The sequence below is a fragment of the Triturus cristatus genome, chromosome 12, assembly GCF_964204655.1.
Source record: "Triturus cristatus chromosome 12, aTriCri1.1, whole genome shotgun sequence".
Taxonomy (NCBI): domain Eukaryota; kingdom Metazoa; phylum Chordata; class Amphibia; order Caudata; family Salamandridae; genus Triturus; species Triturus cristatus.
Window position 1 is genome coordinate 819,601,360 of NC_140595.1, and position 16,882 is coordinate 819,618,241.

General features: G+C 47.2%; 1 protein-coding gene across 1 annotated transcript in view; it reads left to right on the forward strand.

Annotated features, from left to right (window-relative positions):
• The window catches only part of LOC146782980 (IgGFc-binding protein-like), a 334,560-nt gene that overhangs the window by 231,794 nt on the left and 85,884 nt on the right, over window positions 1-16,882 (forward strand). The window contains exons 69-73 of the mRNA XM_085639314.1: window positions 1,811-1,952; window positions 3,496-3,743; window positions 10,432-10,609; window positions 11,509-11,614; window positions 14,319-14,416. Coding sequence (XP_085495440.1) covers window positions 1,811-1,952; window positions 3,496-3,743; window positions 10,432-10,609; window positions 11,509-11,614; window positions 14,319-14,416 — 772 coding nt within the window. The remainder of the gene's footprint in view (window positions 1-1,810; window positions 1,953-3,495; window positions 3,744-10,431; window positions 10,610-11,508; window positions 11,615-14,318; window positions 14,417-16,882) is intronic.

The window sequence follows — 16,882 nt, forward strand, 5'->3', positions numbered from 1 at the left end:
ATCCTTATTTATGTATTTATTTTTTTACAAGCGGTTCTTTATTGACATTTTGTACATACATAAGTAATAGGTGTGATAGAGAAGCCCTACAGAATTGCGGGGTTTCACATATGAAGTAATTCGCACACCAGCCAGGGGTAACCTTACTGGGTCCAATAATAATCCATGAGCATAATATGTTCACTCCATCTGTATCCCTTCACCTGGTGGTGCCCGTACATTTCTTGGTGAGGGGACTGGAGTCCATGTATGTTCATCATCAAGACCCCCATGTTGCTTGTATGTATGACGTGCCAAGCAGTGGCGTGAACCTTTAACCCGTGCACCCGTGGAGACCATATCCCATGTGCTATGGCACGGGTGATAAATGATCGCGTCTGCTAGATCAGATGAGGGTGGTCATGGAGACCAGCATTAGAATAATGATATCACAGCCTCTGGCCAGGTGGTTGGGGGTGAAGGGGTACTACACGGAACGGGGAGGCGTGGGGTTTGGTGAGGGGGAACAAGAAGTGCCAGGGACCCGAGCCATGTACCCCATGTATGTTCGATGGGTGGGGGTGCGAGCCCACAGCCATTGGCATCATTGCTCCGAAGGGCAGAGCTGTGTAGAGGGCCATGGGTGGTTTCCCGCTCATTCTATCTTTCACTCTGTGATCTCAGCTTTTCACCATTGTCCGTGTGAACAGAGACAAGAGATCGTGTGACACACGGTCGCACCATGTGCGTGTGCAGGCCTGTATGGTAAAAGAAACTACAGTGTCCATGCAGGGATTGTCATTTTTCATCCGCAGAATCACCGCAGCCCTCTGATTTTCTGTTTCTTCATCCACCAGCACCGACACCAATCGGCATAGTACTGTTTGTATTGTAATTGCATTTGTATAGCGCTTACTACCCCTGACGATGCTTCGAAGCACTTTTTTGGGCGAATAGCGTGCTACTCCGGAACCCCTAGAGGATTAGTGTTGAATTAGTATAGTGTAGCATGCAAGTAAATTTTATGAGGTGGATAGGTTAGTCAGTTATTTGGATTCGGAAGGATAGCAGAAGAAAAAAGGTTAGAATTTATATAGCGCTTGTTACCCTTGACGGGTGTTGAAACGCTTTTCTGGCGAGTAGCACGCTACTCCGGAACCCATAAAGGATTAGTGTTGAAAATTAGTATAGTGAAATATGAAGTAATGTGTAAAGCATTTCTTGTAAATATGCTGGAATTTCTCTCCTTGCCAAAACATGTATTCAGCAGCTGGTATGGGCTGCTTTACCTTGTCTTGCTAGGTCATAAATGTATCTATGGATGGGGATACATTTTTGAATGCATGTCACAGCCTTGCAACAGATGCATTAACCCATTGGAAGTCTTGGGGCAGAAGCTTACCTTAGACGCACTACTGTGCCTTTAAGAGTGTTCCGTGGCGCGCTGACAAGCCATACCTTACCCTTGGTCCATTGGTTGGGCGCCATCTTTAATGCTCTGCAGCTGTTGTGCATTGACACTGCCATAGGACAGGTTCAAAGATCCTCAAAAACAGAGAGGAGCTGATGGGAGACAATCAAGGGTAGCGTGGGGCCTCAGGCCTTGTGTTTTGGATTCCTCCGCTAAGGATACCTCCATGCCTAGGCCGGTGCCCATCCCAATGTCCTGGCCACCATAAATGTAAGGTAGCAGATCATACTCAGATTGGCCTGGTGTTTTTGTGTTGCTTAAATTAAGGTGAAAGACTTTGTTTGCACTGCTTGAAAAAAGTTCCAGAATCCATGGGTTCGTCCATGTGAATATAACTCCACTTTGTACCCGTTGTTTTAGGCTGGAGACGTGTGGTACGAGACCGGATGTGGTGAGAAGTGCACGTGCCAAGGCCTGGGCATCATCCGCTGTGAGAACCACACCTGCCGGGAACAGGAGAGCTGCGGCCTGAAGGACGGGGTCTACGGCTGCCATCCCTTAGGTGAGAATCCGTGAGGGACTCGGGCCCTGCTACCAGTCTGCCTTTGTCATGAAAGGTCTTACAAAACATGGTAGGGCTTCCCAACATTGTGGAAGCGTATGTTTGAACTGCTATAGAGAGGGTGTGAGATCATGATAAGTGCAACTCCTTGTGGCTGAGAGAGGAACTGCATTTCAGAGGAGACCACCCCCCACTCCCACTTCAGCCCTCCGCCCTCCACTACTGGAGTACTTAGTAAATTATTCAAGGCTCTTATTTGGATGTGGAATGTATTGGGAGAGGCAGAAGGCTTCCAGCTCCCTTATTGTTTGGGTTACTTACAAAAGGTAGTAATGGTGGATAAAGTGGGGTAGTGTTGGGTGTCAATATATTCAGCACGTTACTTCTGTTGGCTTATAAGTGCATCAAATGCACCAAGGAACCTTCCTGTTAAACAGCTCCCTCAAAGGGGCGATAAAGAAATAGAACAGGCCAGTATTGATCGAGTATTGGTGTTATGATGCACGCGGCAATCTGCACAATAAACAGCCTCTTCCATTCAGAATACCTAGGGGGCAACTTTGACGATTTGTGACAGTGCCAGAGTCATCTGGAACAATCTGAGGTGAGCAGCTTCTGCTCTGGAGTTAGACTTCACCATGATCCACTCTGTTCTTCTTTTCTATGTTACTTTATATACCTTGACCTCCTCATTAGCTCGAGCTTTGGGGTCCTGCTTAAGATTGAAAGCGTGGCTACTGCAAAGAACCGATTCAGATCTGTGATCCTTTCACCATTTCATTTTCTCATATCATGATAAGCTGAACACTTCCAGTGACTCCATATCGCAATAAGAGAGTTAGAGGGAACCACAACCTACCGTATGTCCACTACACAACTATCAAAAACTCACAAACAATACAGTAGTGAAGAAGCACTTTATCCTGATGGGAAAGTGGCACTGTCAAAGACATTGGATGGAATCCTCACCACATCATCGTGGAATGCTTTATCATTGGCTTTCCAGTCCCACATTGGTAGGGTATTACCACTAAGGTGGTTTCAACCTTGGAGTGAGGGAGATCAAAATAAATGGTCATGGGTCTTTGGGATCCAGAAATGTCAGTTCAGTTGGTGTATACTCAAAGGAATTACATTTATTTCAGTGCACAAAGGGTGGGGATTAAAAAGGTCTGTTGGATGTGTGCAGAGAGATTATGTCTTCAATCATCCATTACAGCAAGATGTTTCAGACCCTTTATTAGCCCAAACAGGGCCTCAGGCCTTCATCAGGGTAAACAAGTATCCCCTAAAAGTCTCTGCAACTTCTTTCATCCATGCAGAGAGTCAAGAATAAGTCTTAACTCTATCTTCCAGCCATACAGAATAATCCAATAGTTTAGGGATTAAAATTCCACTTGTTTCATATTAGGGGAAACCTTTCTGTAGTCACATCCTCATCCGTTCCACTTGCTTCGTCCTCCGTGAGCTGCAATCGACGTTGTCTTTATCAGGACCCAGACCCTTTAATATGTTTGTTCCTTCCCCTCATATCTCTCCTTAGATCGAGAAAGCTGTTCGGCTTCTGGCGACCCCCATTACAGAACATTTGACAAGGCTAATTTCCACTTCATGGGAACCTGCACATATACCTTGACCAAAGTGTGCTACCCCTCTAGCGGCTTGCCCTTCTTCAGTGTGGACACCTCTAATGAGCATCGCGGCAACAATAAGTTTGTGTCCTATGTCAAATCGGTCCATGTGCAGGTGTACGAGCAACAGATCACCCTCATGAAGAGCAGGAGAGTCATTGTAAGTATTGAACCCAGTGTTCTTCTAGGATAGCGGCCATAAAAGATGCTACTGGACTGTCAAAGAATTATTAAATGATCTAAAATGTCTGAAATCTAGGAAGCTTTTAAAATAAATTATTTAAAGTCAGAGATCCCTTAAATCAGTGGATTCTTTAAAGGTTTAAAGAATGCCCCAAGACCCAATAGGTTAAGGTATTTTAGAGAATTGTACAATGAACGAGATCCAAGAACGCTATGGAACCATCGAAGAACTATAAAATGTCTGATTCAAGAATTCAGTGGGATTGCACAAGATTTCTAGAATGTTTGATATCTAAGCAGTCTGTGTAATTTTATACAATGTCAAATCTTCAAGATGTAAGGAATTTTCAAAAAATTATAAAATATCTGCGATTCAGTAAGTAGATTAAATTGTTTAAAACAAGAGAATTTCCTAAGGTTTTATTAATAAATTTAAGGCTGTCTCTACAATGTTTTGAAAACATCTAGAGTGTGATATCCCACAGATTTGTAGAATTTTAAAGAATGTTATCATTTCTGAGTTCGAAGGAATCTATGGAATTTAAAAAAAAACTCTTGAATGTCTGATATCCAGACAGTCTTTTGATACTTTAACAAATTCAAGGATGTTTGTAGAGGTGTGCGGAAATATAGAATTTCTGAGATCAAGGAGCTTCAAGTTTAAAATAATTATAGAATGTCTGATATCTAAGTCATATTAAAGATTTATAAGTATGTGCAAAAACAAAGAAACTCTATGGAATTAGAGAACGCCTCACAGACAAGAAGTCAATGCAGCCTTAAATAATTATACAATGGATGTTCCATAAAAAGTATATGGCTTGGTTGAAGGATTTTAGTCTGTCTTAAATCTGTGATATCAGTGGGATGTATATGAATGTTTGTTGTTTCTTCCGTATGATGCCACAGATAAGGTGTGATCCAAAGTGAGGATCACCTGCCCTGTAGTTCAGCATGAATATCTCATGGGTCAGAGATTGAGCGGGTCAGGGTCAGTTCTTGCTCGCCCTCTTATGTCACTGTTGTGTGGACTCTTTGATAGCAACTTGTGTAGTGCGGGAGGGATTGAAAATTTCAAACACAGTATCCTATTAAAAGTGCCCAGAGCCAAGCACTGTGAACCAGGACAGTCCTGCCTAGAGAGTACCGGGTCCTGCATACATGACTATACATTTTAGAAACCTGACGCTCTCTGATGTTGGGCCAAACTCACCTGTTCCATTGCTTGTGATTGATTCTGAGTGGCTCAGCCAATCACATGCTGATTCTTACTTTGCATCCCATGCCTCGCCTTAACCATAGAGTATTATCAAGAATGGATGGCTATTTTTGCACAATATGCTCCCAGGCTGAACAGTTTTAATAACCCCCTACAGGCAGTGACAGAGAGCCTGAAGCTACCCAAAAGCATGGAGAGTAGAACTTAGGTCTTGGGGGTGGAGGGATTATTGACAGATGTTCAGGATTCCCATCTATATCAGATTGATCAACTGTAAATGTATTTTATGTTGATGTCCTGAAAATAAGAAATGGATCAGCCCTCCTGGACCTAAGTTGGGTATGCCCGCCATCACTACTCTATGAGGTGTACGTTGACAGAGCTGTCTGATTTATACAACTAACACCCTTATGCATCAAGCCAAAATCCAGTCGGTAAAATACCGATTCGGTAATAGCTCCCGGTATTGTGTTAAAAATACCCAATCCCAATGCATCAACCCAAAACCCGAGCAAATAACGAATCGCTAAATAAATAACCTCGAACATACCGAATCGCTAATACCAAAAATGCTAATTTACCGAATCGCTAAATACCGAATCCGCAATTACCGAAATCACTATTAGCTCCCGGAAATTGCCAATAGCAAATAAAGAATCGCACCCCAATGCAAGAAAACTCGCTAATTCCGAAAATCCCAAAAATCGCTATTTTGCCAGAGCTAAATAAGGGGAATCAAAACCTGGAGGTAAAGTCAAAAAAAAAAAAAAAAAAAAAAAAAAAAACCTACATGTGCAAATGATTGAGGCAATCACTAAACCCTTAAATTTGGCCCAGGAGACCCTGTTGGCTCCCCCAAAATGGCTGCCCTCTACGTGCTTGCAAGGAGGATGCGGATCAATGCAGCAGGACAGCGCAGGAGAAGGGTACAGGAGAGAGTGTTCAGACTGCGCATAACCCTGCTCGGCCAGAATGAGGACGAGGTGTACCAGAAATATCGCCTCAATCGCGCTATGATCATGCGCCTGATTGCAGACCTGGAACCATTACTGCAGCACCAGACCCACCGGACAAATGCTATCCCTGCGCACGTTCAGGTACTATGCAGCCTGCACCTACTGGCCTCTGGGAGTTTCCAGGGGGTAATTGCGGTTGCTGGAGGTGTTTCGCAAAGCGCACTGTCACGCTTCTTCCAAAAATTCCTAGATGCCATGCTGACAATGCTCCACAGACACATCAGCTTCCCCACAACCCCACAGCAGTTGGACCGCACTAAACAGGCATTCTACCAGGTGGCACAATTTCCACATGTGATTGGATGCATCGACTGCACGCATATCCCCATATGCCCTCCGTCAGCAAATGAGTACCTTTTCAGGAACCGCAAGTCATACCACTCGATCAACGTGCAGGTTGTGTGCGATGCCAACAACATCATAACGGACCTAGTGGCACAATTCCCAGGGAGCACACACGACTCATACATCTTCCGCAACAGTGGAATGCACAGGCGACTACTCAATGGCGAATTTGGAGAGGGACTCCTGTTAGGTAAGTAGAACTACGCTTCCCTACACCAACACCACACATGTATGTTCATCACCAATGCTAAGTCTATGCTTCTGTCTTCTAGGTGACAGTGCTTACGCCCTGCGGGAATACATACTAACCCCATACCTAAATCCAGCAACCCCGCAGGAACATCGCTACAACGCTGCACACATCAGCACGAGGAATGTGATAGAGCGGACTTTTGGGATTCTCAAGAGCCGCTTCCGTATCCTCCACAAGACTGGCGGCGCAATGCTATACCAACCAGACACATGCTGTCGAATAATTGCTGTATGTGCAATGCTGCACAACATTGCCACCAGAAGGGGGATACCCATGGAGGTGGACAGGGATGACGACCCCCAGGCTGACCAACCACCCGCCCAACGACGACCGGCACACATCCCAAACACAGCAGAGGGCCATAGGAGGCGGACAGACATAACGCAAAATCATTTTTGACCCTGGGTAAAATGAGACATTACAAGTTGGTGTTGGGTGCAACTGTTTAATGCACAGTAGCACTGAGGATTGTGCAACAGAACTAGCATTGTGAATCATGCTCCGATTGCATAAATGTAAATAAAAGGTTCCTTAAAGTCAGGCCTGTGCAAACAGAATAATTGGATGGCCATGGTTGCTCCACCATGGACCTGCAGCATGTACAACTTTCTAGTGCCGCTTGCCACGTACACCAAGCCTCCGCTCAGGTGCATCCATACCCTCACCACGGCCTGTCCCCGTGGAGGCACGCGAACTTCGGCGCCTGGTGCTGGCCTCTGCCAGTGACACGCTGCTGACACTGGAGGCAGCCTCACTGGTGTCATCCCCTCCCAATGCTGCAGCACTGCATGTGCTGCTCTGAAGTTGTTCCACAGCAGTGGTGATGTGTCTCAGTGACTTGGCAACATCACCGCAGAAGTGCCCAAGGTCCACCTGCAGGGAGACTGTGCGGCGTGCCAACACAGCGGTGCAGTTGCTGTGCCGTTGTATGGCCTTGGTAGCGGCGGCAGAACGCAACATTAGCTGCCGGTTACTCCTCCTCTGGGACTCATGGCCCTCCCTGATGGCACGGGTGAGCTCACGTACCTCCTCCCTGAGCTGAGCATTGCCATCAGCAACCGCAGTGGTCTGGTCCCTGACCGCCGTGCCCATGTCCCTGACCGCGGAGCCCATGTCGGTGACTGCTGCAGTCATGGCGCGCATCTCCCTCGCTAGGCGCACGATGTTGCAGCTGATGCTAGCCACATGTCTTCCCTGCAGGTTCTGTGTGCGCAGCATCCTCTCCTCAATTGCAGAGGTTGTTGGGACATCCTGGTCAGCTGAGGAGACGGAACTGCGACGGGCCCTGTGACGCCGTGCATATCTTGAGCCTCCATGTGGTGCAGCAGGTGGTGTGGATGTGCGCTGCGTGGGTGCCAATTGAGGGGGGGGGGTTGCCATCTCCTGCAAGGGCGCAACTTGGTGCCTGTGCCTCTGCGGTATTGTGGCTGCACTGGCTGCAGGCTGGCTTGCTGGTGCCGTTGCTTGTGGCGCAGGTGGTGGTGCCTTGGCTTGTGGCGCAGGTGCCTTGGCTTGTGGCACTGGTGCTGGTGCCGATGATTGTGGCGCTGGTGGAGGTGGTGCTGGTGGGGTGGCAGGTGTTGGCGGTGCGTGCGCATCCTGCACAGTCTCCTGGTCTGACTCCACGGGTGTCTCAGAGATGATCAGCTGGTCGCTGTCGTCAGAGTCCCCAGGTGATGCATCTGTGTGTGAAACAGTGCATGATTAGTGGGATGATTACACCTACATAGTGTTGTACCCATCAATGTCCCTCTGTGGTCCAACAAATGAACAGTCTACAGCCATGTACAACATATGTGTTGTGTGAGGATTTACGCCTGTGCCTGCACTCTGGGCTGACTAGACTACAACTCCCAAGATGCAGTAGTGTCATGTGTGGAACTGTCTGTGCCAGAGCTGCAGACACAGTGAGATTGGGCTGGGGGCATGGGTATGGATTTACGCTATGCTGGGTGTGGCACAGGCATGCATCTTACCTTGGGCACTTGTGGCTGCGCCGGACGTGTCCATCTGGATCACCCCCACGACGGCTTCCCGCTCTATCGTCCCTTCCACAAGGTCCTCCAGGGCTGTGTTGGATGGTGCAGTGCTTGTTCCGCCTCCAGTCCTTCTTGCCTCCCGGAGCCTCTCAGCAATCCTCTCTTTTGCGCGCTTCCGGAGGTCATACCACCGTTTTTTGAGATCGTCGATGCTGCGGCTAGTGACGCCAACCGCATTGATCCTCTCACGGATGCGCTGCCAGATGCGCCGCTTCTCAGTCTCAGGCACCTTGAGGGACAGCTTGCCAAAGAGGCGGTCGTGTTTGCTGGCCACTCCCTCGATGAGGTACTCCAGCTCCCTGTCTGAAAACTTCTTCTTGCGCTTGCGTGCAGATTCAGCGCTGGATGGCACTTCCTGCGACATGATGGATGTGTGCTGTGACTGGCAGAATCTGTGTGGCCTCACTCTGCACAGCCTGTCCTTCTTTCCAGCTCCTGTCTGCTCCTCTGTCGAGGCTATGTGGGTGGGGCAGCAGTATTTCCTGGTTGGTGATGTCATCAGCCTGTTCCCGGTGCGACGCGGCAATTTGCGATTTCGCTATTACCGATTCGGTAATTGCTAATTCGGTATTACCGAACTCGCTATTAGCCAAATCGGTATTACCGAACTCGCTATTTGCTAGTGGGGCCGTTTGCGTGCCCCGCTATTAAGGAATCGGTAAATTTAGCGATTTTTAAGGAATCGCTAAATTTTACCGAATCTGTTGATGCATGCCAATTACCGATTCCTTAATGGCGATTCCTTATTTTTCGCTATTAAGGAATCGGTATTAGTTTGGTTGATGCATATGCCCCTAAGTCATTTTACCTTAGTGTTTATTAAGGATACTTGAGATGTGTGAAGTTGGGCCAACTTGCTTTTGCCCACTTTGTGAAGTTTATCAAAAACTTGGCCACCTTTATTGACTTAGCACTGATGGTAAAGTTGAAAGAGTTGGGCAAAATTCCTACACAATTTTGCTTTTGACGGAAAGAAAACAGTCTAGCAGAAAATATTTCTCCTCACGAAAACTAGTCTTGTTCATGCCTTCTGAATTTCACATAACTCAGCTGGCGGGGAAAAAGGTCTGCACAGCTCTTGTGGTATTGTGTGTCATTGACTCTCCTCAATCAGAGTTAAACCTTCAACATGGGCCTATAGAAAGATTCAACTCCAAAAGGAAGATGTTTTCGGGGGCACATTCAAGGGGGGTACAAAAGTGGATTGCTCTGCCGTCAGCCATGTGCACCATCAGACTGAGTGTTTACCAACAATGTAATGTTGCACACTAGCAGCACAAAAATAATGGGTAGGAAGAAATGCTTGAATTAATGTCAGTCCCTCATAATTCCTCAGAGCATGCTCAAATGCATAATTTGTTTGCTCGTATAGGCCATTGCAGACAGATATCAACCAAATCTAAATAAGTATCGGCCCAGACCCAAAAATGGACAGGGGATACAAGCAACCCCAAAAGTATTTCAGATTTGTTTTGTATCAAGTCTGGTGCAGCTCGAGTCCCTGTGGTGCAGCGACCTTGGTAGAATCCATTGCTCATATGGTTTGTTGTATCGCTTTGCTGTGGGTTATTCGCTTATTGGTGCTAGAGTCCCTAATTGAAGAGAGTTTCGCTCAATATAGCTGCTGATAGAATAGTTTACCAGCTAGGGTAGAATGCACTCGTGGATAGGTGAGGCAACCTGTCCTAGATGACCAAGTAGAAAACTCATAATCTCTATTCCAGATACTTTAAAACCCTCTTCGGTTCTTTCAAACATCAGCTCAGGCCTTGACCGTCTCTTTCTTTTAACAGCTTAATGGCAAGAGAGTCAACCTACCCGTTCAGATTGGAGACCAGCTCGCCATCCGTCTGAGTGGCACCTTCGTCTTGCTTGAGACAGACTTTGGGCTCTGGGTGCGTTTTGATGGCAATCACCATGTGGATGTCTCGGTGCCATCCTCCTATGCTGGTTTGGTCTGCGGTCTCGGAGGTAAGGCACTTTACTTACCCACCGGGGACCATAGAGGCTCTGAGGCCTTTCCAGAGAGATGATCTACAGTATTTGGACAAATAAATGCACATTGTTGTTGACATTTTATGGTGGCCTTTTGTCTGAGTGGGCAGACTCCAGGTCCACCACCCCTTTGTCATTCTTGATTGTTTAATCTGAATTGTAAGGGAGTTATTACTGCCTTCATAATGCTAACAGTTACCAAGACCGTAGGAAGATGTGATGGGACATCACAGGTCAGGATCCTAGCAGGTATTTAATCAGTCGAATTGTGTATGAGTTTATGGGGACTGGAATATTGGGTGGGATGATTAGACATGAGTTCTCATGGCATTAGTCTCTTGTGGTTTTGGGATTGGTGAATCATGTGAGCTAATGGCATCTGGTTAGTCTGTTTTCTGTTACTCATTAGATCTTTGTGGTGTCTGTTGTGGAGCAGAAGCTCTGCAGGCTCTGAAGCATAAGGAGAATAAGTGTGCAATACTGTACATTCATTCATCAAAATGTATTGACCAATCAAAGAAATCCAAAATGAATTTGCTGGATTGGATAGAAGTTTCAATAGTCCCTTGAGGTATGTCAGGTGAACATCCTAAAGAAAAGTTATAAATGCAGCTCCGGTAAATGAATTTGTAAATAAGTACCTAATTATCAGCCCATATTGTTTAGACAAGCATACATGTCCGAGTATGTATCTGAGATGTGTTCACACGGCTTGTGTCACTGAGGGATACTTCCTCAGGGCTTAGTACGATGACCCTTTGCAAACAATGCAGTAATCTTGCAAGCCAGTTGAGATCCTGCCTGCTGAAAACCTTTCCCATTCCTCTCCCTTCTGTTTCTAACTGATGAACTGGGCTTTTTTCATCCCATACCAGGCAACTACAATGGAAATAGCACAGACGACAACCTGAAACCAGATGGCAGTGCTGCAAAGGATGTGACAGAGCTGGGGCAGAGCTGGGTGGTGGAGGAAACTCCTGAGTAAGTACTGTCCTTGCCCGGTCAACCCTGCTGATGGGAATTACAGCTAGTAGTCACACCCATAGACTGCACCCAGGGTTACGCTAATGGGCATTTCCATCGAACCCCACTGGAGACAGCTCCCATCAACCTCACATCAATAACCCCCCACCAGAGGCAGCGTCTGGCATTCCTGTGCCAATGTTCCCATCATGGACAATTCCCATTGATTGCATGCCAGTAGCTCAGCGTAGAAACCCCCATATACTTCACACCAATGGCTCCTGTTAAGGCAGTAACTCATCACATACAACCCCCCTCGGTCCCACACCCACCCCACAAAATACAACTGTCCCCAGTCGCACAGCAGTATCTCCAACATGGACACATTCCATCTACCCCATTCTGACAGTGTCACAATGAACAACCTCCATCCATAAATCCATGTTAACCGCCCCACCATAAACAACTCCCATCAGTGATACTCCCAACAGTCCCCTCATGGACAGCTCACACCAATCCAAAGCCAGGATCTCCACCAGTATTGTCTCCCACCAGCCCCCCACCATCACTCCTGCAATGGGAAAATCACCCATTGAGACCAATGAAGAGCTCTCACCAACTCCACAGCAATAGGCCGTGCACTATCCCACGACAACAATGCCACAATGATCAACTCCTATAAAAGTCACCCATGCCCAAAAAGAAAAAAGGAGAGAGAAGAGTGAAAGGTAATCCTAGGTGAAGGACCCACTCAGCTAAATGGGATACCACTCTTATGTCCTCTGTTGCCCTCACACACCCCGAAAGGTGTCATGCTTCATCATCGGGCAGTGCTCCTCGTAGGGCCGGCGCTGCAATTCCCTACGGGCCCCTCGAAGGGTCACTTTATCGGAGATCTTTTAAGGACTGCCGGATGATGTGTGCGGGTGTGTGGGGAGTGGGTCCTCTAAACGCCAACACCAGCAGTTAGAGAGCGCCTCTCTGGGACCACTTGTGTGAAAGGATGGATTTTCAGCAGCAGCACCCGGCACCAGAGAACCTACCGCGGAGTTAAGGAGTATACAAATCTGTGGTATTGATCAGGAGCGGCTTTCATCATTACGCTGTAACCACAGTGAGGGTATACAAGTTACTGCCCTGATCAAAATGAAGGGTATTGATCAGGAGCGGCTTTCATCGTTACGCTGTAACCACAGTGAGGGTATACAAGTTTCTGCCCTGATCCATATGGAGGGTATTTTATTTCTTTGTTTCACGTGCACCTTAATTCTAGTTCTGGTCCTGAAGAAGCGCAAACGACCCTTATGGCGATAGAGGCGCAAAACATGTCGACCTATGACCAACAACACCCGGGCATAGTATGCCACAAGGGGAACATTATATTTAGCAGTTAGACTCTGCTAAGGGTACATCGGTTTCACACCGGCTGCATGATGACCCTTTATTAATCTCTCACATCATTATACACACTATTTTCACCATTCACAGAGGACCCACACACCCGCACGCATCATCCGGCAGTCCTTAAAAGATCTCCGATAAAGTGACCCTTCGGGGGGCCTGTAGGGAATTGCAGCGCCGGCCCTACAAGGAGCACTGCCCGATGATGAAGCATGACATCCTATGGGGTGTGTGAGGGCAACAGAGGACATAGAGTTGTCTTTCATTTAGCTGAGTGGGTCCTTCACCTAGGATTTCCTTTCACTCTTCTCTCTCCTTTTTGGGCATGGGTGACTTTTTGCACCTGGCCATAGGAACAGTGTCCTTTATGGGTTTACATGTTGTTATAAGGGAGCATGGACACTGGACCTTAATTAGCTCTCAGGTCCCCTTCTTTCTTTTTTGTGATATACAACTCCTATAAAACCCATGCTAAAAGCAGAGGGTGCCCATCTCTCAACATTTCCACCCCAGTAACTCCTCGATGGACCGCTATTTTTAATCCCACACCAATGACCCCCACAAGCCCACACCCTTAACCCAACCATAGAGTCTCCCACCAACCACCCAAAGCCATTAGCCCAACCATAAACTTTCCAACTGTCCCATCCCATAGCATCATCACATACCATCTGTCTGCGGTCTTGCAATAAAAATGGCAGCAGCAGACAAACTGCCTACTATTAGACCACAAAAGTACCAGTGATGTACAATTGCCAACTCCAAGGACAAAAGGAGTGACACACAGGCACAATCAATAGTTTATTGCATACATTCAGTCAATTATATCTCTTCTGTACAATGTATTGTTGCTCCATCTAGAAAATCACTAATGTATGAGTAATTCCAGTGTGCAGTCAACCCCCATGTACAGTCCATCTCCACCTCTGACATTGATGTGTGTGCATGTATAAAATCATATCCTGCATTTACACTCGAACTCCAAAATTAAAATCCACACTGGTGTCAGAATCATAATACATATCTGCAAACACACACTGTCTCCAACAAGGAATCTTCTCACTTTCCCCCCAAATGATTGTGTCTCTGTAAGGCTGGTGAGGCTGATGCAGAATCTATACCACTTGAGGGACACCAGTCATGATGCATGTGATGCTGTCACTACATTTATCTGCTCTACAGAGGCATTAGTCTGTTAGCACATTTCCATTATTCCCAGTAGATAGGTTAATCCCTTGTCTTTTCTGAGATGAATATCCCAGCTTTGTCTTTGCTTGATTCTCAAATGATTTTATTTCTCGGTGTTGCGTCTTTTCTACAGGTGTACGCATAATGGAGGGCTCACCACACCTTGTGACCCACTCATCATACAAGATGCTTCTAAGCCCACCAGTTGTGGATTCATTAAAGACCCTCAGGGTAAGGTCAACCAGAGAGGTAAAGTTCTTTCAGCTATGAATTGTGGTGGCTTAGTGTGTTCCATGGACAGAGGTGAGCCGTGGAGTGGAGAGGCCCTGAGACAGGAATATCCCATAGACCAGAGGGACATACATACCAAAGTTGTCCATATTTCCAAAGGGTCCATTTCTCAAAAATGGATGGGTGTAGGCTCCGAACAGAAGCAGCCTATGGAGCTGAATAGCTGGAGAGTACAGGGACTGCAATGGATCAAAACCTAGAATGATCTGTGCACACAGGTGGCCCCTGAACCATAGAGGCCTTTGTCTGAAGTGCCCATGATCAGATGCCTTAAGTTCTATTGGGCCCAAGAACTCAGTGGACCTACACTAGATTGGCCGTGGCTCAGACTTGCCATGAAGAAGAGTGGCTTATGGCCCAGAGGGGTCCCGGAAACAATTGTCCTATGAACCAGAAGGCAAAAGAAGTAGACGGCCCATGAACTGGTTGCCCCATATCCAGAAGGGCCCATTTCCTAGAAGGACCCATGAATTTGGTGGCCCAGGCCCGTTTAATTATTGTAGGAAGCCGGCTCTTTATATAGTATACTAAAAAGAGGTATACTATACAAAGAGTCCGGGTATCCCTTATGAGTGGACAGGGGCTTGTTCTAGCAATCCAAGGTGCTCTTCTAGGGGGTAGTGTGGTCGAGCGGCCTTAGGCTTATCAGAGAGGAGTGTTAGACATTTGCTGCATACACACAGTGATTAAATGATACACGACTCAATTAGGAGATCCACACCAATTTATAAAAATAGCTTGTATCTTTATATATACCTAGGGACCAAAATCATTTCGATCAGGAAAGTATGTTTCAAGTTAGAAATATTTAGAGTTGTAAAATGACATATACTGCATACAGGTACTTTACTGCGACTTACAGGACCAATCTCCTGGACTTAAGGTAAGCATGGGGCAAGGTCCAAGGCAGCACCAACAGGTCACCTCGGGTGGCCGGTTGCAGAGGTGTGTTACGGCGTTGGGTGTCCCATTCACGTAAATAGGGAATGGTCCAGTTAGAAAGAGGCTGCAAACTGGGACTGGGGGACCAGTCGGTCTTAACCAACAAGGGGGCTCAGGTCTCATGATACTCAGGGCATTGGGACACCTTTGGTCGTCTTCTCCTTGGGCCGGGGCGGCCAGTTGCAGAGGTGTTTTGAGGCGTCGGGTTTTTGTCACCGGAGTCACTTACTGTACAGGGGGTCAGGAAGTACACAGTTGGCAAACACAAAATGGGTTTCCACTCTGGAGGGTCTGGAGACCCCATTGGCACCATTGGCCCACTTCAAGGCTAGGGGGCACGCATGCAGTGGTGCATACCGGTGTCAGGTTTTTGGCGGTCCGGCTCTTCTGGGGTGCCTGCAGGATTCAGGGGAGCAGCTCCGCTTCTCCACTGGAGTTCCTGGATCTAGGGTAAAGTCTGGAAGTCGTCCCAGGCATTTGGAGGCACAGGCAGCTGCATGACAAGTCGAGTTTGGCACAATTGTCGAGGACAGCAGACAGGCCGGCAGGGTTGGCGCCAAGTCAGTTGCTGGTCTTCTGTTCTTGCGACTCTTCAACGTTTGTCTTCTTCTTTTTTCAGGTTGGCAGGATCTGATTTTCAGATGCCAGGGGCTTCCCTAAATACTAACTTTACACGGTTATGCCCACTTCTTGTGGGAAGTGGGCATAACCGTATTCCAGAGTTCCTAAGATGGCAGACTTTTAAATTTTGTGTTCACATTAGGTGGCCCACCTTAGGGTTGGAACTAGCCTGAGGGTGAACACGCCTCTCTGACTACTAATTTTCCCATCTGTCCAGGCACCAAATGGACCCTGGTCAGAGGGGGTGGCATCACCTCTGAGGGAAGCCAGAGCATTCCAAAGCTCTTTGAAGCTCCCTGTCTTGGAATGCTAATTTACAGGTCATCCTCCTCGACCGGAGGAGGCTTGGTTCCCGATACCCCTGAGAGCGTGGGCTCTCTCCCCTGGGGGTCAGAAACTCATCTGTGGTGTCAGGCCGGTCAGGACCAGTCAGCCAACACACTAGTAGTTGGTAGATTTTCAGGGGCCACCTCTAAGGTGCATGTTTTAAAAAATCCATCACTGGAATCAGTGTGGGTTTATTAATACAAGATGTTTGATAGGAAACATTCAGTGAAGCCATCATGTAGCTGGGGAACTTGTTTTCACCAGTGTCCAGCACATATATTCAAAGTGGCTTCCCTGGTCACTTGCACTGGCAGTAAGTGGACTGGCCAGCACAGGGGCATTTCTGCACATGCAGATATGTCCACACATGTAGTACAATGCACCCTGCCTTTGGGCTGTAAGGTCTGCTGTATGGGGGACTTTTATATACTGCTTGCAGAGTCTGCAGGCAGGACGCACAGGGATGTGTGCCATGTCGTGTTTTCACTGTTGTCTTCGCCAAGACACACGGCCTGC